General features: G+C 40.3%; 2 protein-coding genes across 5 annotated transcripts in view; one reads left to right on the forward strand and one right to left on the reverse strand.

Annotated features, from left to right (window-relative positions):
* The window catches only part of SMC4 (structural maintenance of chromosomes 4), a 37,591-nt gene extending 35,030 nt beyond the window's left edge, over positions 1 to 2,561 (reverse strand). For 2 of the 3 annotated variants that reach the window (XM_083613087.1, XM_083613085.1), the window contains exons 1-2: positions 2,416 to 2,551; positions 391 to 610 (exon numbers count right to left, since the gene is read on the reverse strand). In XM_083613087.1, the coding sequence (XP_083469213.1) occupies positions 391 to 520 (130 nt within the window). In that variant the 5' untranslated portion in view covers positions 521 to 610; positions 2,416 to 2,551. Of the gene's footprint in view, positions 1 to 390; positions 611 to 2,415 lie in introns of all 3 variants that reach the window. The other variant, XM_083613086.1, reaches the window with a different exon arrangement.
* Positions 2,562 to 2,718: 157 nt separating this feature from the next.
* The window catches only part of IFT80 (intraflagellar transport 80), a 62,671-nt gene continuing 41,298 nt past the window's right edge, over positions 2,719 to 24,091 (forward strand). Inside the window, exons 1-5 of one of the 2 annotated variants that reach the window (XM_083613241.1) lie at positions 2,719 to 3,409; positions 4,935 to 5,037; positions 8,574 to 8,800; positions 17,796 to 17,906; positions 20,225 to 20,293. In XM_083613241.1, the coding sequence (XP_083469367.1) occupies positions 5,006 to 5,037; positions 8,574 to 8,800; positions 17,796 to 17,906; positions 20,225 to 20,293 (439 nt within the window). In that variant the 5' untranslated portion in view covers positions 2,719 to 3,409; positions 4,935 to 5,005. The remainder of the gene's footprint in view (positions 3,410 to 4,934; positions 5,038 to 8,573; positions 8,801 to 17,795; positions 17,907 to 20,224; positions 20,294 to 24,091) is intronic. The other variant, XM_083613242.1, reaches the window with a different exon arrangement.

The following is a 24,091-nucleotide window of genomic DNA, read 5'->3' on the forward strand; positions in this document are numbered from 1 at the left end:
ATCCTAAATGTCTGATGACCAATGTACTGTATTATGTGGCCTACTGCTTCGTTTCAATGCAGACGTTCTCAATACAAGATGCAAAGCTCAAACATGTTTAAAATATACACAGTACTTGCTAAGGACACACAAGAGGCAAACAACTACTCTCACACCACCTCAAAATTATATCTGTTTAAATCATTTCTTGCTTTTCTGGCACAATATAAGGAGTACAGGCTAAACACTAGGAATAAGAAGACAGATACTGCCTCTAACCTGAAACATTTATAACTAATGTGGAAAACATCACAGAGTTAAAGGCAAAATTGGACTTGTCCTAGCTTCTAAGCAGGACACCTCCACGGCCAAGTTTATGAGCCAAATATATAAAGATGAAGAGAAACTGACCTTGCTGAGGTACTTCAGGGGTGTGCATATTGGCTTCTTTTTCAGGTTCCCCATCACTGAAGGAGTCATCCAAGGGTTCATTGCCTTTGTGATGGGCTGCTGTAGATATTTTAGCTCTTTTTCTTGGCATGATTTCAGTTAGCTGCTCCGATTCCAAACAACCAAACTACAGAAGCCCTGTTATCGTCTTTGTTAATGCAAATGAAAAAATCCCAATGACCTAAATATTACATTAAAAAAATGATAAAGTTGTGTGTCCAGTGCCTAATATTAAACTAAAATGTGGGTTAATTTTGCAATTTGGCAAGCTATTATGACAAGTATGTAGTACCTCTCCTCCCATTCTCCACTGTAACTGACAATTTACAACTGTCATATTAACTCAATATATTAAAAAGTTAACTAATTTAATAGAAAACAAAAATATTGCCTATTTTATTAACCAGAATTAACAGGTGTTATCTCCTTAAATGCAGAAATAACTTTACAATAAAGAAGTGTAATCTCCAGCCCTTTATTTGAATTATTTTTAAAGCATTCTGTTCAGGTTCAACACTCAAGAATTAGTCTGGTATTGCTTAAATAATTTAATAGAGTCCTTAACAAGATGCGTTCTCATTCTTTTATTCCAATGAAGATAAGTGTAAAACTTGAAACGAGGACAACCTTTTTTTTACTGGTACCTGACTAGAGAGTAATTCAAGAAAGCCCATATTTAAGTATATAACGTAAGGGGGGGGACTGAAAGGGGAGATGTTAATTTGCTTCTCATAATCAAGGTTTATTAAAATCATGTTCAAAAGACCTCTTCAAATAACTGACATCAAATAAAAAATCTCAGCCCATGCATATAGGATGCGGACTGTTTTGTATTAATTTTACCCACACCCAATAATTAAATAGGCTTATTAACGTTCTCTTTAAGCCAATAGCATACTCAGGAAAGATACTGTAATAGTTATACTTCACTGACATTTATAGCCTCCAGGAGTCCAAAGGAATCCGACTGAAAGAAGTGACGTTGGCTTTCAAACGTTAATAGGTTTGCAAAGCAACGGCTGTTTTAATTTATGCACGTTATCTCACAAGTATTGTGGGAAATTAAGCGCCCTAATAAATGAATCGGGCTTTTTACCCTTCATAAATCCATCACCTCCTCCCCGCACCCCACCCCTTCGTAGCTTGCTTCCAATCAAGGGGGTCTAATTAGTGGTGCTTTACTAAAAGCACTTTACAGACCTACTACTGCCAAATATCACTCATCAGGTCAGGGCCGCGAAAAATAAAAAAAAACTTTGCTGTGAACCGAACGCAGAAGTTTTAAAAAATAAATAGTTTGGCATGCATGCTCTTTAAGAATGCATTGGAATCATCCAGCCCTCCCTCCCTTGACTCCGATGCGTACGTGCCTTTTTACCGAGAGCAACCAGTTGAAGTCATTTTTTTCGCGGGAGGGGGGAAGGGGAAATATCTACTTCACCGCTCCAACGGCTAAGAATTAAATCCTTCAGGCGACTATAAAAATCACGGTGGTGGAGGGGGGTAAGAATCTATTTTTAAAAGAAAATTATGATTATAAATAGTCTCTGACAGCCTATACCAAAATCAGCAAAAAAAAAAAAAAAATGCAAGTAGCGAATTGAAGGAGACTAACTTGCTTTTACCGATAGCAACGGAAATCGCCAGCAAATATAGCTTTTCACCCCACCCCCATGGAGGCGGGTAGGGGGAAAAGCGGGGGAGAAGGAAAAAGCGGCCGATTTGGGGAGGGGAGGGGGAGAGAGAAGGCTGCCGCCTTTTTTCCTCATAGAATAGTTTGTGGGAGTTTTATTTTTAATTTTGAAGAAATTTTTTTTTTTAAAGCGAACAAGTTTCCCAAGTACCAGTAAGCACCAGCCAAATCCATGAACCTTACTGAAAGTTTCACCCACCATTCTAACTGCAGGGAGGGAAGCTTTTCAAAACTCTCTTCCCCAAAAAACCTAAAAGCAAGAACATTTCTTCCCCCAAAAAAGGTCTTCTTACCAGGCAGAGTCAGAGTACTTCGTCCCCATCCACGGCCCAGAACAGGCAACCTGGAGCGAGGGCCGACGGCGCTCCCAACGTAGCAGCGGCGCGAGCTGCAGAAAGCTCCCTTTTCCTGCCTGCAGCCTTGGCGGCTTCTACACTCGAAAATGGCGCCCAAACGGCAAACTCGTAACGAAATTCGTTAGAAACGCGCAAAGCACGCTGGGGAATGAAAAAAGGGGCCGGCTTCCCACAGGTTTGAAAGGAGGGGAAAAAAACGAAGAGAGGAAAAAGGAGGGGGGGGAAACCCTCTCGCGCCGCCATCTTGTTTTCCGTTAGTTAGCGGAAAGGGGGGGGGGTTGTCACGTCATGCTTTCCTCAGCATCCCCCCCTCCAAAAAATAGAGAAGTATATACAGTATACCGTATATGTGTGCGTGTGTATAGAATGCTTTTGAACATAGGATTAAAATATAAAATATCCAAATGTAACGAAAAGGGGAAAGGAGCCGAGCCCCTCCCGCGGATAATCGGACAGGCGGAATCGGTCACCTAGCAACAAGATCCAATAGAATATAACAAACAGCGGAGGAATAACGAGAAACTGATTTTTATACGTATATAGATACAGCTATATTAAAATATTGATGCATTTAATACAAATTTGACAGGTCAGCCCCCTGACGTCACGGCCGGCGTCACACGCTCTGGGAGGGTCTGAGGTGGGAAGGAGAGTGTAACGAAACCTCGCGGGCGGGGGGGGTGGAGTGAAAAATCTCGCGGGAAGTCGCTATAGAGACCGAACGGCTTCCCGCTCACGGTTGGCATCAACAGCGCTGAGGAGGGAGGGTGTACTTTTGACCAGAAAGGCGAACTTCTGAGGGCTCTTGGAGCGGGGATACCTGACTGGCAAGCGGGCGCGGAGACAAGTTAAGGAGCAGAGGCCTCAGCGCTCCGAGTTCCTCTCAGAGGTACGGCGCTGTGCGCTTGGACTAGGTGCTCACCTTGCACAGGTAAAAAAGGAAGGAGCAGGTGTGAGGCGGGCGGGCGAGGGAATGGGAAATGGTCAGGTCCAGAGACCTGAGCGAGTGACTGGCCGCCGAAACCTCCGGAGTCTTTAGTATGCGCAGGTTTTGCAAAAATGTGTTATAGCCAGGTACGCAACGGTGCCTTTCTTTCTCGTATTACTTTCCAGGCTCCAATGTTGCAGTCCTCTCTCTCGCTTCCTTGGGGTGACCCCACTGAAGTTCTCGGGAGTTACTAACCTGGGGATAGAAAGCAACAGTGGACTTTACGGGGGGTGGTGAAGGGAGGCCTGCCTACAGCCTGACATGCAGCTTTCCCCTTCATTTTTAATCCCGTTTGAACTCGGAGCAGCTTTCAAAGCCCTGAAAAGAAAAGGGGTTCGGAAGATGCTGCTGCTGCTGTACAGATAGCCTTTGAAACAAAATCTTCTGGTTCCCATACTGCAGTGATTGATTGATTGCAGAGGTTACTTTGTTAATGAAATGGTCCTAGAATCATAGGCAAAGCTATCTCTATGGCCATTTCTGCTCATATGTGGAGCATCAGTAAGAGAAAGTAAAGTATTTCATAGAAGCCAATGGAATATGTTAACTAAAACAGGTTGTCCCCCTGTTTCAGCACATGCTTTTTTCAGCACATGCTTTTTTATAAAAGAAAAAAGGAATGAGGATTTTATTCTACATTGGAGCTTTGTGATTATGGAAGGTATTTAGAAGTTATTTCTGCACTTTAAAATGTCATGAAAGAACTGTTTTTCCCATTCTTTTCAAATTTTCAAGGGGAAAAAATCCATATGTCCATTATAATTTGAACCCTATATTTCACTCTGAGGCTACAATCCATTGCACACTTTATCTGAGTAAGCCACATTAAAGTCAATAGGCCTTACTTCTAAGTAAACAAACATTGGATTGTGTTGCCTAGGTGTTACTTTGTCTGGTCAGTTAATATCAGTTAAAGCTTTGCCAATGATTGAGAACAAAATCAGTAACAATAAAGCACAATAGGCTCAAAACCAATATTGTGTAGTCAACTGCCAGGAACCCAAAGACTGCAAATCATTGCAAGGCCAGCTTCTGTTGCTAAATCCTTGCATAGTAACTCCTTGGTGGGTTGTAGTATCTATGTTGCTGGAATCCCAAGAGGTTAGAGGGCATATGTTGTGCATAATGGCATATTCTCTTGTGAATAAGAAAGTGTCCATTAATTTACATTAATGGGAGTTATGGCAATTGAAGAAGTTCTCTAAAGTCCATTATTTCTGCAGAACCTTTTGTAAACATTTTTTCTTCCAACAGTTGTTTGTAACTTGGCATTTTATTGCCAGGAATTGGTCCAGAGCTTTCCCAAAGTATCTGACTATATTGAAAAGTTAATACAAACACTTCCTCATCTTTATGCATAAATCTGCAGCACATTGCATTACCACTTTGGGCCAGAGAAGGTAATGATTGATTAAAATGTGAGTATTAATATTTTAGCACAGGTTACTTTTTTGTATGTGTTTTACAGGTATTAACTGTGCAACCAAGAAGATTTTTTTTAGCAATGTAGCAACTGGATGATCAAAAACAGAAATCATAATGAGATTAAAGACATCTCTGTTGAAGGAACCAAAACATATCCTTTGTTCATCTCAAACCTATGTCATAGGCATAGCTGACAATGTTCTGATATTTCTCAGTGCTTGTAACAATGTGGTTTTTTAAAAAAATCACAAATGTATCAACATAAAATTTTGTATCTCTCAGAGCTCAAACCCTGTAAGAAAGACACAAAATTTTTGACAATACACTTTGTCCTACAATGGTCCAGTTTACATATTGTGGTAAACTGCCTTTGATCCCTTAGTGTGAATGCGAGCAACAAACCACAATCCCTGGCTTAGTGTTATGTCTAAACCTGGTATCAGTGTGATTTGTTTATAATAATATAATAATAATTTATTATTTATACCTCGCCCATCTGGCTGGGTTTCCCTAGCCACTCTGGGCAGCTTCCAACAGAATATTAAAATACAATAGTCTATTAAACATTAAAACTTTTCCTAAACAAGGCTGCCTTCAGATGTCTTCTAAAAGTCTGGTAGTTGCTTTTCTCTTTGACATCTGCTGGGAGGGCGTTCCACAGGGCGGGTGCCACCACTGAGAAGGCCCTCTGCTTGGTTCCCTGTAACTTGGCTTCTCGCAGCGAGGGAACCGCCAGAAGTCCCTCGGCACTGGACCTCAGTGTCCGGGCAGAATGATGGTGGTGGAGATGCTCCTTCAGGTATACTGGACCGAGGCCATTTAGGGCTTTAAAGGTCAGCACCAACACTTTGAATTGTGCTCAGAAACGTACTGGGAGCCAATGTAGGTCTTTCAAGACTGGTGTTATGTGGTCTCGGCGGCCACTCCCAGTCACCAGTCTACCTGCCACATTCTGGATTAGTTTCTGGGTCACCTTCAAAGGTAGCCCCACATAGAGCGCATATCAGTAGTCCAAGCAAGAGATAACCAGAGCATGCACCACCCTGGTGAGACAGTCTGAGGGCAGGTAGGGGCTCAGCCTGCGTACCAGATGGAGCTGATACACAGCTGCCCTGGACACAGAATTGACCTGCGCCTCCATGGACAGCTGTGAGTCCAAAATGACTCCCAGGCTGCGCACCTAGTCCTTCAGGGGCACAGTTACCCCATTCAGGACCAGGGAATCCCCCACACCTGCCCGCCTCCTGTCCCCCAAAAACAGTACTTCTGTCTTGTCAGGATTCAATTTCAATCTGTTAGCCGCCATCCAACCTCCAGCCACCTCCAGACACTCACACAGGACCGTCACCGACTTCACATTAGTTCCAAACTAACAGTGATGGTCAGCCAAGGGTTGTAAGGAAAGCAAACTATGATACCTGATTCAGATAGCACTCGACTAGGCAACTCTGTGTTGCTCTTGCTCGTCCTAGGAGACGAGTTAAACAGGGTTTGCACATTCTCAAAAACCCATTAACTGTCATTTACTGTGACATGAAAACCGGTCCAGTTTCAGGCAGTAACATCAGACCTACTGTTTTTGAGCAAATGGATATTGTTGTGCAGCCAGGGAAGATAGAAGACTTATCATTGAACAGCATTTTAAGGCCTGTTAGAATAATCCCATCTGTGTAAGAGAATTAAAAAAAAAAAAGATATCAGGCACCCCACTTGTAAAATACAAATTACTATTAATATGTTCACAACTAAAGTGAATGCTCTCAATTGAGCTGGTCAGTCTAATCTTCTTGTTGCCTTCCCAGATACATCTGGTTGGCCACTTTGTGAAACAGGATGGTTGACTAGATAGGCTTTTGGTCTTATTCAACAGAACTCTTACATTCCCTGAGAAAATAGCACAGTTTTTGAGGAGGGGCAATAATCCTTCTGCCCATATATTTGCTTCTGCTTGAGTTAGGAAAATTATGCAAAGTTTAACAGCATCTATTGCATTGAAGTGTGGAAGAAAAGGAAGTGCCCATATAGAATCTAGTTCCTGTTCATGCACTGATGTTATCATGGAACTTTTAAATCTGTGAGGAAAAGTCACTGATGCTCAGACATGCAAAAGGTTATTGGTTGATAAGTTATTGTAAACAGTTTCAGTGCTAGCTATTTGATTTTACTTCTGTATCCCCATATTCAGGTTCCTTGTACTACACATATGATCAATGCAGCACAAGAGTGGCACACCATTGGCTCACAAAGCACAGAAGGCTTTGCACTAGACATCAAAGGTTGAATTAAAATATATTTTAAGCCTCCAAACCACCCAGAACATACAATGGGCTCACATATTCACTGCTCTCTTTTCTGATTAATTAGTACAGTGGTACCTCGGGTTACAGACGCTTCAGGTTACGCAATTTTGGGTTGCACGCTGAACCCAGAGGTACCGGAACGGGTTACTTCCAGTTTTCAGCGCATGTGCAGAAGCACTAAATGGCGCTTTGCGCATGCGCAGAAGCGCCTAATTGCAACCCACGCGTGCACAGACGCGGCGCTGCGGGTTGCGAACGTGCCTCCCGCACGGATCACGTTCACAAGCTGAGGTTCCACTGTATACTACTTTATGTAAACTATTTAATTCCTTTTTTAATTAAGCAGTCTATAAATCTTGTAAAATAAAAAATATTGTTTGTTGTGTCTTGAGTTGGGCAAACCAATAAGCACTAAATTGGATTACCTACAAAACATAGTTTCAAATAATGGTTTGCATGTAATTCCTGGTTAGTGCTAATCATAATGAACCTTTTCAAACTAAGGGAAAACAAAGAGGAAAGCGGCAGCGGGAGGCCCCATTAGCTAAAGTGGTACCTCAGGTTAAGAACAGTTTCAGGTTAACAATGGACCTCCGGAACTAATTAAGTTCGTAACCAGAGGTACCACTGTATTTCTAAGTCCTAAGAGCCAGCATCATATTTTTAAGCCAGCTTTATATGGACCACAAAGATATTCCAGGTTTCTTAGTGCTTAGACAACCAGCAGATGCAACTTTTCTAGTCCTTTATGAACTTGGTCCAGTTGTTGGTTTTTAAGAGCACTTGTAAAGAAGGTCAAAATCTATCCCTTTGCATATTTCATACCTGAAAGTCCTGGATGGGTGTATTAAGGCCAGGTACACCTCTCCTATTGCTATTAGCATACTATCCTTCCTTTTTAGGAAGATTTTCTGTAGGAGATGTTAAAGCTTGATGCTCAAAAAGCCTTTATCATTTTCATGATTTGTATAAGTCTAATAGTATAATAACTAAAGAGGCCTTGCAAAACCAGTTACAACCTACAAGTGCACACTATAGACTAGTGTTTCTCAAATTGCTGCTGCTAGCTGGAGATGATGGGAGTTGTAGTCCAACAACAGCTGGAGACCCAATTTTCAGAAACACTGCTATAGACATTTTGAGTTCTCCGTCTCAAAACCCTTTAAAGAAAAATACTGTAAAGAAAATATAAGTAAGAAATAAATTATTATCAGTATGTATAATTGTTGAGCTCTCTTTACCAACCCCTTGCATCTTTTTTGTTTAAATAATTTTGCGGTAATTCATGTTTTAAAAAAAGTTTAATGAAGAAAAAATAATGTCTTTGCCAATATGTATGAAGATTTAACTGTACCAATATTCTTAAATTCCTTAATTCTGTTAAAACATAAGGAATTGGTTAGTTGTGTAGGCTGGACAACAGCAGACGATCTTTATTCATGCAGTGATGACCACCAAATTATTAAATGGAACTTGTTAAATGGTGAGACAACACAAGTAGCGAAGCTTCCTGATGATATCTATCCCATCGATCTTCACTGGTTTCCCAAAAGTTTTGGTGGAAAAAGACAAACTCACGCTGAGAACTTTGTACTTACAAGTTCTGATGGTAAGTCATCATGGAGATGTATGTAGCTTATTTTAGAGTACAATGCTTTTGAAAGTATTTCATTTTGTCAGTATGCAAAGTTGTAGTCAAATGAGTTAGAGTAGTTCCTTTTAAATTAATGGGCCTAAATTAGTAATGTCCAGTCATTTAAATGGCACTGCTGTTGAGTCTACAGTTTCTGCTGAGATTATAATGCACCATCTTTAATCACTAACTTTATGACTCCTTTCAAGTGTCACCTTCTCTGATCCTTGATTTTGTACAACTTTACAGTATTTTGTGCTCTTTCCCTTGCATTGAAACATTGGGGTCTAACCTTATGCTGTAAATACACTGGCCAGACATAAGCATGTATTTGGGATGATTTGTTTTCACTCTAGAGGAAAACAGTAGTTTAATTACAATAGCAGTTGAAAGAACATACCAAAGTGTTGGGATGTTGCAAGCAATTCAAGTAAGAATGCTACAGCTTTGTAACTGGTGTATCTTTTAAGAACAAAATCTTATCTGGTCCAATCCAGAAATTGCCTTGAGCACACCATAGGTGTAGGTCAGCAGTAGCATGGATGTGGGGAAAAGAGTAAATTTAGATCTACATGCAGAGTAGCTCTGGTATGCTGAATCAGCTCTGCCTAGATGCACATACATACTATATTACGTGCAATCTCTGTTGTCCTGGTGTGGTTTGTATTAAATGGTTCCTTTCCAGTTGCTTTTAGTGCAAATAAGAATAATTGCAATCATGAGCTATATTGAATACTGCACACATTTTTCCTTGTGACACTCATGGACAATTGTCTATATCAGAGACTTTGATGTCAAGACTAGTAGAAGAGATTTTTTTCTTCTGGTATCTATTCTAACTGTAAATCAGGTATCTGTCTTGATAAGCAATTTATTTTATTTATAATGCTGAGTTGCCTTTTGGCCCCAAAGAACCACTGAGACTATCCACAATTTGAAAAAAGTTAGCTTCAAAACTTTGAAACAATACCATGTCAGATTAGTATGATTTAAATTTTTAAAAATGTGGAAGTAATTTCACTTAAAACCAGCCATGCAGAGCAAAAAGTCCCATAGACAATGTACTACCACAGCAACAGCCCTGTCCTATGTTTCCACCAATCTAGCTTTCTTGCTGGTACAACAAATAGCAAAGCCGCCAAAGGTGATCTTAAATTAAAGGTAGGTGGCCTTTCAGATACTCTGGCAACAAACCATTTAGGTCTTTAGAGTTAAGAACCAGCACCTTGAATGGTGCCCAGAAACAAATTGTAAACCAGTGCAGTTGTTACAAAACCTAGTGTAATATGGTCAACAAACAAGACTGCCAAATGGGTAATTCAGAAGAGTTGTATCCAACTAACTTATACTCAGTATAGATCCATTGAAATCAATGCACATACATTAGCCCAGTTCATTGATTTCAATAGGTCTACTTTGACCATAAGCTGGATACAACCCTTGGAAAATAAGCAGTAATTTTCTATCTGTAGGCTTTGGAGAAGTGCACAACAGCAAGCTACTTTTGCATAGTAGAAAAAGTGAATGCTTTAAGACAGTTGGCTGAAAATGGACATAATGACAGCAGACCAGCTGTTTGATACCTGCCAGTGTTTTGTTGGCATCCATCCGTCTTGAAAGACAATGGAGTGGGCCTCTGGGGGTGAAGTCAAATTGCTGTGTTAACAGTACCGAAGTGACTTCTCTGAGACGCAAGCCTGGACAGCGTTTATGGAAATCCTGGGCTGCCTAGACAACAAGACCCTCCTCTTGACCTTGCTGATGTGGTCCAAGGGAAAGCAGAGCAATCTGTTTGGAACCAACTTGGCTGCTGTAGTTGCCATCTAACTGTCTTAGGTACTCCACTCCGGATATGTGTAGTGTTTACTCCTTAGCTCTTTCTTTAGAATCGAGAGTTTTCCTTCTCCTAGATGGGCTACCATCCCAGGCTCATGAGCTCCATCTGCCCCTCACTTCCTCCTATAGCATGTGCAGAAACCGCCTTCTTGACCATTGGACTCACTATTGGTCATGTCCTCTCAATCCAGAGCCTGTCTTCACATGTTTTACCCGCCAAGACCACATAACACCGGTCTTGAAAGACCTACATTGGCTCCCAGTACGTTTCCGAGCACAATTCAAAGTGCTGGTGTTGACCTTTAAAGCCCTAAACGGCCTCGGGCCAGTATAACTGAAGGAGCGTCTCCACCCCCATCGTTCTGCCCGGATGCTGAGGTCCAGCGCCGAGGGCCTTCTGGCGGTTCCCTCATTGCGAGAAGCAAAGCTACAGGGAACCAGGCAGAGGGCCTTCTCGGTAGTGGCGCCTGCCCTGTGGAACACCCTCCCATCGGATGTCAAAGCGATAAATAACTACCTGACATTCAGAAGACATCTTAAGGCAGCCCTGTTCAGGGAAGTTTTTAATCTGTGATATCTTAGTGTATTTTTGGTTTTCTATGGAAGCCGCCCAGAGTGGCTGGGGAAACCCAGCCAGATGGGCGGGGTACAAATAATAAATTATTATTATTATTATTATTATTATAATGATATTTCTCCTTGAGGGTATGCAAAGCTAGCAGGAAGCACCCCAAGAGAAAAATCAAATGTGCAGGTATGTTGGAGGTCCAGCTGTTCCCTCCCACTGACATATGTTGCACTTTAAATCATCTGCCCACCCACACTTTATAATGCATAAAAAATTGGGCCCTGCACTGTCTCATATCTCATTGCACCCGCTTAATAATAATAATAATAATACCACCCGACCCATCTGGCGGGGTTTCCCCAGTCATTCTGGGTGGCTTACAGAATATATCAAACATAATAAAGCATCAAACATTAAAAACTTCCCTATACAGGAGTGCCTTCAGATGTCTGATAGTTGTTTATTTCCTTTACATCTGAAGGGAGAGTGTTCCATAGGAAAGGCGTCACTACTGAGAAGGCCCTCTGCCTGGTTCCCTGTAACTTCACTTCTCACAGTGAGGGAACCAGCAGAAGACCCTCTGAGGAGGACTACAGTGTCTGGGCTGAGGCCAATGAGGATCCTTTAGAACCAGTGTTATATGGTCCCAGTGGCCACTCCCGGTCACCAGTCTAGCTGCCGCATTCTGAATTAGTTGTAGTTTCTGAATCACCTTCAAAGGCAGCCCCAAACAGAGCGCATTGCAGTAGTCCAAGTGGGAGATAAGCAGAGCATGCACCACTCTGGCAAGACAGTCTGCAGGCAGGTATGGTCTCAGCCGGTGTACCAGTTGGAGCTGGTAGACAGCTGCCCTGGACATAGAATTGACCTGCACCTCCATAGACAGCTGAGAGTCCAAAATGACTCCCAGGTTACGCACCTGGTCCTTCAGGGGCACAGTTACCGCATTCAGGACCAGGGCGTCCACCACACCTGCCCGCCCAAAAACAGTACTTCTATCTTGTCAGGGTTCAGCCTCAATCTGTTATCTGCCATCCGTCCTCCATCTGCCTCTAAATGGAGGACCTTCACCGCCTTCACTGGTTCTGATGTGGAGAGGTAGAAGATGCATTCATGTTGACATTTATTGAAGTAAATTGACTTATTTCCAAGCAAACAGTGGACATTGTTGTTTATGGCAAATGACAACAAGTTTTTCTCTAATGTAAGTAGCTGTATATGTTTGTGTATACTTTAAAATATAATGTATTATACATACAGCAATCTGTTTGATATAATTATGGCTGAAGATTTAAAAATGCACATTTATCGTATTTTTTAAAAAATCCTGACGATATCAAAGGCATAAGGGGGAAATGTACTCAACTTGCAAAACTCAAAAGATAAAACATCTCTTTAAAGCCAAATAGTTTTATTTTGTTATCCTAACACACACACACACACACACACACACACATATTTAGACAGCAAATGAACAAGCTACCATTGTTGTCATCCTGAGCCCAAGTTGTTTTACGTTATTACACTGACAGGGCTGGGCTTTTTTCATGTTTGCATCTACAACATGAAGATTGATAAAGACATTTTTAAAGAAACATATTATATCCACTGAAAAGAGAACAATGCAACTGTTATGTATATATAGACATTATATTCCACTAATGTGTTTCTCAGAGCATTCCTATGCCATCAATCAAAATCCTACAAATTGGTTCTGTATGAATGTAACCAAGAGAATCACTCTTACATGATAGTACACCAATTTTAATCTTATTTATGGTATTAATATTGCAAACCAGAATTCCCCTGAGTTCCCTGTGTTTTATGAATGCATCTTAGATTTTTTAATAGCAGTGTAAAAAGTAGAAAGTGCCCACTGAGACCTTTATTTTACCACATATGTAATAGAGGGACCATTATGTCTTGAAGTATATCTAACTAGACAGCTGCTATAATTCATAGATTAACAGGAGTAACACATCTTCTGAAAAACAAAGCTGTAGTATAGAATTCCTAGATTTGCTGAGTTAATCATCTGTGATTGTCACATTTAAGACCAACCACACTGGTAGCCTATACATGATATAGGATTTCATAGAAAGGCTTTTATGGTGCTTGGCACCATAATAGCCCAATATCTTACATATGTGAACTATTCTTGGAAAATACTGCTACAAAATGGGAAATATCCATATTTATTTTTTATCCCATTATATTTTGAGGAGACAGGTGATAAAATAACAAGCATAAAAATGTAAACACAAAACAAAACAAAATGAGGATCTTCACTTTATCCCGCTCTATCTCAGAGGCTCAGTGTGGGTTACATTTTCCCTCTGTTTTTTCATTAAAGAGCAAAAAAGCTGTTTCCTTGCTGAAATGTTTACAGTTGCCCAGCTCCCACATAATGTTAAGCCAAACCATGACTTACTACAAACGTGGGGTTCCAAAGAGGAGATTGTAGCATTTTGCTCCTCCCTGGATGTTTTCTGCTACACTGAGCTGAGCTGTGGTTTGGCTTATTGTCCAGACCCGAGCTTGTAGTTTAGCTCTCTCCAGACAAACCACAAGCTGGAACCAAGGTTTATCCTATGGTTTACAACTTGTGGATTGTCTGGGAGAGATAAACCCTGAGCCCTGCTTCAGACAGTTAGCTGAGCCAAACTGCAGTTTAACTCAAGCACAGAGCAGTAGCAAAAGAAAAAAGGGGAGGAGCAAAATAGCCACAATCTTCTCTCTAGCAGCCCATGTGTTTGCTCATTTGCAGTAAGCCATAGTCAGCATTACATGGGAGTTTCGTTATCATTTATAAGATAAGAATATGGTAAACATGAAAACAAATACTGAATGGGCCCACTTCAAAGGAGATTTGGCTCATGATGCTTCTCTACAACTAACCTCACATACAGAGGGCACTCGTCAGTGTAAAGATTTCCACTTGCACAATGGGACTTGCTCTCCTCTCACCATGTGCCCAAATATGTAGGGTTGTAAGAACCTCTAGAGCAGATTTAGGACAAAGGAGATAGGGAGAATGCTACATTGCACAATCAGAAATCCTTGCACTGATTGAAGGATTGCCTTAGTGCTATGTTGGGTGTCTGGGAAAGCATATACAAATGGCTGAATGCAAGTTACTGAAACACTTTTACATACTTGGCACTATTCTCACTAGGAGGAGAAGGAGGACTAATTAGCCTTAGTTCTCTGACATATGCTAAGTATTCGTTTCTTAAGGGGGTATGAGAGAATAGTGATATTTTTCCCTTCCACACAAAAAGTCCAAAAGGTTTTCTCCAGTTATTCTTATCAAAAGTCATTCAGGTTTCTAAATGGGACTTTAGGTTTGTGGTCCAGACCATTCCCTAATTTTGTCAGTCACTGCCCATTGACAAAGCACTAGTTGTGACAATAAAGGAACAGGGTTCCAAGATTTGACGCATGCAAGATTGTACTAAGTAAGGTTAAACCAAAACCAATAGAAAGACTCTAAAATCCTTATGGATTACAATAAAAGTTCCCTTTTTACCCTGCCAACTAGCAACTAGTCTTAGTTCATAACATTCAGAATCTAAAATTAGTATTTATACATAAGCATTGGCAAACCATATATGCAACGGGAGTGTGTGAGACCTGAACTTTGAATGTCCCCCTGATGATTGTGCCTCCTTGTGTATGCCTGTAAGATGAGCCAGAATAGCAGATTTTCCATTTTAGTATGTTCCCAGATCTCTTTTTTCAAAGTCAACACTGCTATTGGCATCGTTCTATGAAGGGGGTTCAGTGACACATAGGTGAGGTAGTGAAAGTGAAAAGCCCTTTTAAACAAGCTATTATAAATATAGGATAGTCCTGAAGCTTTCTCTCTTTTGCTCCTCCGTAAGGGCGCAAACTGGATCCCAGGTGAGGATGGGCTCAGTGCTTCTCTACAATCCCAGCAGCATATTCAAGGATACTTGAGCAGTGTAGTTTTTAAAAATGTCATCATGCTCCTTTTAGCTGGCTCAGCAAGTCTCAATAGATATATTTTGAGCAGCAGATGTTCTCCACCATTTTGTATGAAAGGATCTTCTACCACTCAACCAAACTGCTATGAAAACCCCTTTGGTTAATTTATAAGAAAGCCCATAGAACTTGGAATTCGGATTCTCAAATCCCAGGAGCTAAGCCAAAGGTAGTCAGAAGGGTCATAATGCCCTTATTACACAGGACTACTATGCCCTCAAAGGGAACTGCTGCCAACAAGAAATGCCTGATAGGCAGGATTATAAGAACTGACATTCATCTGCTAGCATTTGTATAATTCTTCAACTTTCTAAAATTCTGTTTAGAACTATGGTCTCTATCTAGAATCCAGCACTTACATATTCTAGTACATATAACGCCATACGTTAAAAGCTGAGCTTCAGTTATCTGCTATACACAATAACCTTTCTCCTTTTTGTTTATAGCATGTTTTCTTCCTGATTAATAACTTTTCGTTTGTTTAGTTTGTATGTAAAGATCTATTTGGTGGAATTACAATCTGCCTTCCCATATGAAATATGTTTATGTTACCACTTTAATTATTCATCTAATACAATCTGTAATGGTTCCTTAAAAATTATGTTGGCTCTTTTTCTACTAGTTTTCGTTATACTGATGACTAATCATTAAAATCAGAGCAGAATATTTAAGAGGTCTGTGGTAGCAAATGAATATAACAGACATGGTTCTGTACATGCTGTACTTGAATAGGCCTCTAATCTCTTATTTGAATGCCTTCCAGAACTGCAAAACAGCTTCAACTTTGAGAACAGTTTATGGTTTCATTAAATAATAAAAACAGGAAGAAAGGAGCAGTATTTTATAAAACTGAGAATTAATGTAAGGCTGAAACTGAGTCCCTTCACATTCTGTTCCAAACTATATTATGAATAAAGCATATGGTCAAAGCTTTCATTTTTCTATGCAGCCTATAACAGTAAAGTTTTTCAAAAAATCTTGATATGTCCACTCATGCCAACAGACACCAAATGAGTTTTTGAGCATCTGATTTTATTTTATTTTAAAATTGTCTTCATGGCCAGTGTCACCCATCAAGTGACTCTTAAACTGTATGAGGCTGCAAGATAACTCTCTGCTTATGATCTGTTCGCTGACAGTGGATTTGTGAGAAGATCAGTTAGCTGTCTTTCACAGTTTGAATGTTTCTGCTCTGAATCCATCTTTTCAGTCTTGGTCACTTGCCCAACATGTTTTTTACCTTCAAATCTTAAGGCACTGTTCCATAATAGAATGCTGTAACTTCAGTCTTTCTGGTTCACGAAAGAAAGTTTTTCTTGTACGAACATTTTCCACCAGTATAGATTTCTGTATCTGATATATGCCACAAACAACAATTAATGAATTGACCATCTTATATCTATCCCCACTCTACTGGAATTCAGAATGACTATAAGATGTCATTCAAATGTGCCACAACTAATCTTTCTCTAGATCTGGCTTCCACAACCTGATACCCTGTATGTTTTGGACTATAATTCCCATCATCTGGGACTGTAGACCATGGTGGCTGGGACTGATGAAAGTTGTAGTCCAAAACATCTGATGGAAGACAGATTGGAGAAAGCTGATATAGATGTAGGTGATGATGATGATAGCATGTGAGCATATTCCATCTTTAGTTTGACTGAAAAGTGCTGCTCTCAGTGGGAGATGAGAGTTTTCCCCAGAAACTTACACATCACAATGAGGTGGAAGTGTTGGTGTGGCCACATTTTGAGCGGCTAAACCCCGCCCCCAAGCCTCCCCCCGATTGGATGGCTGCCAAGGGGTGCGGCACAGCAACAGGGACAGCAAAGCAGGAAATTGCTCCCGCTCACAACTCCTCCCCTCTGGGAGGAGGAGAGGCTTTATTGATGAGAGGTGATCTGTTCTTTAGCTTGAGGGGCAAGACTCTCCAGCAAAACTGGGAGTGAGTGCCATGACATCACAGATGGTAGCTGTGACCTGATCAATTTCATCAGGGAGAGGCCAGCACTGCAGGATTTTCTTAAAACAACTAATGTTTTAATTTTCTAAAAATACTTTCTTGTTAGGATCGAATTATCACAGGCCTATCATTGCATTCAGAATTATATCTGCTTTTGCAAAACTAAGAAAAACTAGCCTATAGAAGGATGAAGAAATAATGGGGAAAGGGTTCCTTGAAGTTGGGTAATGTATAGGAAGATACATAACTGTTTACCAATGTAGAGGTCCTAATCCAGCTAAAGTTAACTGTTGTTAGTGGGACTTAAGTTGTTGTCCCATTGACTTCAATGAGATGTAAATTTCTAATTCTAGAATAAGTTTTCACTTCTGGTATATATGAGATTATAGGAAGGATTATTAACTGAAGAATTTGCTTATTGGTTGGGCTATGGGATGATCACTAATTGGCTAGTCAAGGAATTAGAAAAAGGTTTAGAAGAATCAAGAGACATTTGTCAGATAATTGTTTATTTTAACCAATGTCACAACTCTATGATAATAACCTTCTTGTATATATTTGATTTCTAACATTACAACGTCAAATTTGTGTAGGCAAGTTCCATTTGATTTCCAAGACTGGAAGAGTTGAAAAAAGTGTAGAAGCCCACTGTGGAGCTGTACTTGCAGGGAGATGGAATTATGAGGGAACAGCACTTGTTACAGGTAAGAGAATTTTTTTTTTGTAAAAATGTGATGGAGAACTGTCTTCAAAAGTATGTCTTCAAAAGTGAAGTATAACATTCATAGAAAAAGAACATGTACTTTCCTGAAATGTAGTGACAAAATTAACATGACTGAAAACATACTAGATGTCTACTGAATACTGAGAGGGGTTAGATTGAGATTTTCTCTTATTGAACACAAGAAGACTAAAGCATTTCTAGATCAGACCAAATGACCATCTTGTTCAGCATCCTGGTCTCACAGTGGCCAACTAAATGACTATGGAAAGCCAGCAAGCACAACATCACTCTCCCCACTTTAGATTCCTAGCAACTGTTATTCAGAGGCACATTGTCCTCTCCATCCACAGTCCTAGGATTGCAAAAGTAATAAATGATTGTTAATCAATATCTCCTGGCCAAGGGTCAGTACCCACTGCTCAACTAGCCAAAGGCTGCATCACATGTGAATAGTTTCAACTCCTATAAAGTTCAATAAGTTGTTAAGCAACCTTTTGAAGCAACACCATGATAAATGCACAGCAACTGCTTGTCATTCAATTCTTGTGTTTATATAAGTGAAAATAAGGCAGAGTTAGGAGTAAGGAGAGAGATAGTCAAGTTTGCTGATACTAAATTGTTGAGGCTGGTAAAAACAGTAAGTAGCTATAGGGCTGGCCCAAGCATACCAGCAACAGAAGCAATTGCACAGAGTGACAAAATTCCAGGATCATTTATTTTTGTATTGTATCCCACTTTTCTCCCACTGCAGGACTCAAGACAGCTCACAGCATGAATTAAAATAGATACAACTAAAAACACAATAAATATAAATATAAAAAACACAAATATGTTACCCTATTAAAAATAACACCAAAAACAATTAAACACATGTAAAAGCACACACATAAAAGGACACCTGCTGTTTGAAGACCCTGTCACAGCGCAACACACAGAGCACAATAATCTTTACTTGCTAGTGAAAGCAAAGAGGGGACCACCCCACCCTCCTGTGGAAAGGAGATGCACCATAACTGTGCAAAGAGGAAGGCTCTACCTGCAGTTTTAGAGAAGGCACATATCAGCAGCTTAGGAGCTTATTTGTGGGGTGTTATCTCCTACTCTTTGACAGTGGAATGGGAAGTTGTAGACTCTCCTTCCTTGGAGGTTTTAAGCAGAGGTTGGATGACCATCTGTCTTGGATGCTTTAGCTGAGATTCCTGCATTGCAGACCCTTCATAGGGTGTTATATTTGCAAATGGTTAACATTTACATGTTTGGCTTTAATCACTTTTGAATGCTTGCAAATAGGTGCAATAAAGATTCTAATCTGTTAGTGATGGGACCCAGGAATCAGGATAGTATTTAGTATAGATGAACTAATATGTAGCATAACACTGTGACAGTCATTTTAGAAAAAATAATGAATAGTATCCTGCTCTACTCTTGGTCATTTATTGTGTAGACAATAAGACACAAAGAAGCATATAGGCAAAATTATAATTTTGAATAGCTGTTGTCTGTTCACTGTCAAATATTTCCCTATAACAATGAAATACTTTAATGTCAATATGCAGTAATAGCAGGTAGTCTTGTTAGTCCATTAGAAAAACAACCCAAAAGTAGCAGTAGAGTAATATCTTTCTTAGGTCCAACCAAAAAAATAAACTAACTAATGATCAATGTTTATCTCAGTATAAATTCTTACCTGATGCTTCCATTTCTTTATGCATCTGGATGTCCTGTTACATCCCCTCCTATTTTGCATGTTCTGCCCTCACTTGGAGGAAGAGGGAGAACAGGCTAACCTCCCTGTTCCCCAGCCTTACTTATTGCAATGTTAGCAGATTTAGAAAAGCTTTGGGCCCACACCACCTGTGTCATTTAATCTCAGTGCCCTGAAATAGCCACCCTCCGAGGAAGCATAGTTTTATAATGTAGAGTATGCATCTGTTCCCATTCTATATATTTCCAAGTTCTTGAGGACAAACAGGGTCATGCTCATTCTATCACCTCCTACATGAAAATCACTGGCTATTACATCACTTCTTCCAGTCAATTGAAGCCTCCTGTTATGACCCACCCCCAACCACTGACATACTGCATTAGAGCATGATTTATTATGGTTATTTTGGGGTGGCATAGGAATTCCAGATGAATGAGATGATGTGGCATGTGATTCCTCAAAATTTTATTGTATGCTAAATTTGTTTTTTCAGTGTAGTTAACTTAACACAATGTTAAAAATTCTGAGTGTTAAAATTGAGAATTTTAATTCAGTCATTTGCAAGGTCATTGCTAAATGTTCCTTCGTTCTAGTTGGTGAAGATGGACAAGTCAAAATATGGTCTAAGAGTGGAATGCTGAGATCAACTTTAGCACAACAAGGTAAGGTGTTTTATATCCTTCTATGTAACTGCAATATATATATATTTTCCTACATTCCCAGAAGAATTAGTTGGTTCTTCAATAGCCCTGTACCACAAATTGTTGTTCACATCTGTCTGTCTCACAAGACAATGGAGGAGTGTGCCTTTGGGGGTGATGTGAAATTGTGAGGTCAGGACCACCCTGCTTGCCCACCCAGATCTTGGTAATACACACAAGATGTCAAGTTGTGGATGAGCCAAGTTTTATTATGGACTGACGTGACTTTTTGTTTGACTGACATGTGGGAGGACTAATGAGCATGGCTACCCAGGTCCCAGGAGGGACGCAGGTGGCGCTGTGGGTAAAACCTCAGTGCCTAGGACTTGCCAATCATATGGTCGGTGGTTCGAATCCCCGCGGCGGGGTGAGCTCCCGTCGTTCGGTCCCAGCTCCTGCCCACCTAGCAGTTCGAAAGCACTCTTAAGTGCAAGTAGATAAATAGGGACTGCTTTATAGCGGGAAGGTAAAAGGCGTTTCCGTGTGCTGCGCTGGTGCTGGCTCGCCAGCTGCAGCTTCGTCACTCTGGCCACGTGACCCGGAAGTGTCTTCGGACGGCGCCGGCTCATGGCCTCTAGAGCGAGATGAGCACGCAACCCCAGAGTCGGACACGACTGGCCCGTACAGGCAGGGGTACCTTTACCTTTTTACCCAGGTCCCATTAGGATTTAGTGGCATAGGTGCCAACTCCCTGGGGCCCTGGGTGCCCAACACCCACAAAATTCCCCATGAAGGGGCTGGGCACCCACAACACCAGGCACCCACGGTCGCGGGGCCAAGCTGGCACTCCTGGAAGTTGGAATGGAGGGGGTGACAAGCATCATCTGCCTGTCCCTCCTTTAATGATGGTAATAGGCTCCATTTTCCAGTGCCTTATCTCTCCATACCCAGGACATGGCAAATTGCTGCACCCCTTGCTGCCTCTCCCCATTCCCCATGCCCAATAAGAGGTGTTCCTATGCTGGCTACCACTTGTAGGAACACTACAGTGGTAGCTTCCCAGCCAGACAAATCCATGGAGTGTAAGACTGCACTGGCTTCTAGCCCCAATGGCTATGTTCCACCACTACTGTCGGAGGCAGTATGCCTCTGTATATCAGTTGCTGGGAATTACAAGTGGGGAGACTGCTGTTGCATACGTCTAGCTGACCACTGGACTAAATGGGCCTTTGGTCTGATCCAGCAGGATTCTTACTATGTTCTTATGTAAAGGGAACATTTATTGATTAATCATCTGCCTCTTAGTAGATGAACCAATTAAGAAGGCTTTCATGCATGAATCACTTGCATGAATTTAAAATGATACCGACAAATCAGGTGTGCACCCATATATGCATTGGAATATGCGTATCTGAGTGTGGAGCATTACTCTCACTGGGATGTGCATTCTCATCCACATTCCAGCAAATCTATTCATCCCTCTCTCTTTTTGTTAAGCACAAGAGTTATATTGAGCTTAGAATGTTTAAGAAAGCTCTTTAGCTGTTTTTATTTTGATCTGTATTTACTTAACTGTTGTGTTTTCATTCATTGTTTCTGCTGTTTGTAGCGTGGTTTAATCTGTGATTTATATAGTCTTTTTTGTTAATGTAATTTTGTACACCAACTTGTGAGTGCAGTGTACTCTGAAAGGCAGTTTTATTATTTTTACAAACAAATAGAATAAAACATAACTGAGGATATTTCATTGTGATTTGGAGCTAATGTATTTTAAATATGCACTTTTCAGTACTTTTCAGCAAAATATTTTGTGTTCATTTTATGTTTCATTGAAAACACCCAAGTCTTCTTTACCTTTGTACATTTAGATCTTGCACTCTTGACATTAAGAAGTCACATGCAGCTGGGTTTGGTGAAATGTCAGACCTTTATCTCTTCCTTTCTCAAACAAAATCTCTAAATTCTCTTAGCCTATGAAAGACATTTCTAACCACAAAAATAAAAGACAAAGAGATTTCAACTGTTTGAAGGAAGTTTCTATCACAAATGCAGTGTGTTTTCTCATTTGCTGTGAAAAACCCCCAAGATGAGCCAACAGTACATGTTGACATTTAGTTTTCTATCAACACAGTTAATAGAATGTTTGTGCCTTATTCCTGGCAGGGTCTTGCTTTCTTCTGAAATTACACAAAAGTCTCATGTGTTCTAGCAAGCTAGCAATACTGGATATTATTCTTACCTGATATTTTTAACATTTTAGACGTATTTGTATATTTTTGAAATGCATTATAAAAATAAATTTAGCACAAGTTAGTGGATGTATTCAGAAGTATTTTAATTTCAAACACAGTTTTTCTGATTTCTTATTAAAATGCTCATCACTTAAATATGAGACTTAGGCCTAATGGACAAATGTACTAAGAGACCAAAGAAGGATAGGATAGGCAAGAACGGAAGGAAAGGCAACTTTTTTTTTAGGTTTTATTTTATTTCATAGGCTTATACAAAGTAACATGGATTTTGACCTATAAAACATGGTAGATTATGGACTGATACATTCATCTAAAGACTTTCTTTTTATTGTAGAGTGAATTCAATAATACTCTTCATCGATGTACTTCTGTAACTGGTTTTTTTGGGGGGGTAGGTCGGGAATTGCATTAAATATATATATATTCTATTTCCTGTACAGCCTGTAGTAGATAAACACTTTTTAAAAAGTGCTTGTGACAAAAATTAATTATGTTACTATGAATAATTATAGTGCATAGTGGTGTTAATAGTACAATATTAAGGTACCTTTTTATATATTCAAGAAGACCAAAGGAGAGGAAAATAAACTACAGTTACAGAAGATGCTTGCAGTTTTTAATATTAATATATTAGATTTAATAAATTAGAGCATGAACCATCCAAACTTAAAGCACTTTGAAGGCTCATAAATTCCAGTTGGAGAATTAGGCTTGTGCTCACTAATTGATCCAGTCACTCTTCAGAGCACTTCCTGTTGACTGGATCATATACACAGGGTTAGCACAATGTTCCAGATAATGAAGCAGATTTGTCCGCCCCCCTCCCGCCCCCCAGCAAACTAGAAGGTAAGCTAGTAAAAACTAATAAATTAGTTTACCTTTCAGCTAATAACACATTATGCTATTTTAGTAATCTATTTGCACAACTCTTAAATCTAAAGGATAAAGAAAGTCAGTTGAGAATATTAAATCTAGCTTGAGTCCTGATTCTTGTCTTCTGACTCCTCACAGCCTTTGCATGCTCTCATCCCAATACAGTGGTACCTCTGGTTACGTACTTAATCCGTTCCAGAGGTCCGTTCTTAACCTGAAACTGTTCTTAACCTGAAGTACCACTTTAGCTAATGGGGCCTCTCACTGCTGCCGCACCGCTGCCACACGATTTCTGTTCTCATCCTGAAGCAAAGTTCTTAACCCAAGGTACTATTTCAGGGTTAGCGGAGTCTGTAACCTGAAGCGTATGTAACCTGAAGCGTATGTAACCCAAGGTACTATTGTACATAAATTTGTGGCAAGTCAAAATGCTGTCACTCATTACACGTCCCCAATGCTCCATCATGCTGAAGATGTTTCTTTCCAGCTTCTGTGTGAGGACCATAACATTCGAATTTGCCCCTACCATTGCCTCCCAAATACTGTGTTTCTGGCTGTTTCATCGGTTTCTCTTATTGGGTATCTTGTTGGAATATAGTGAAAAATGAGCTCCCAGTCTTTCCCACTCAAAATTCCTCCCACACAGATACAGTACTATCATCTCTGCTTTTAAAATTCTTTTTTTTTTTTGCTT

The sequence above is a fragment of the Podarcis filfolensis genome, assembly GCF_964270895.1.
Source record: "Podarcis filfolensis genome assembly, chromosome: 5".
Taxonomy (NCBI): Eukaryota; Metazoa; Chordata; class Lepidosauria; order Squamata; family Lacertidae; genus Podarcis; species Podarcis filfolensis.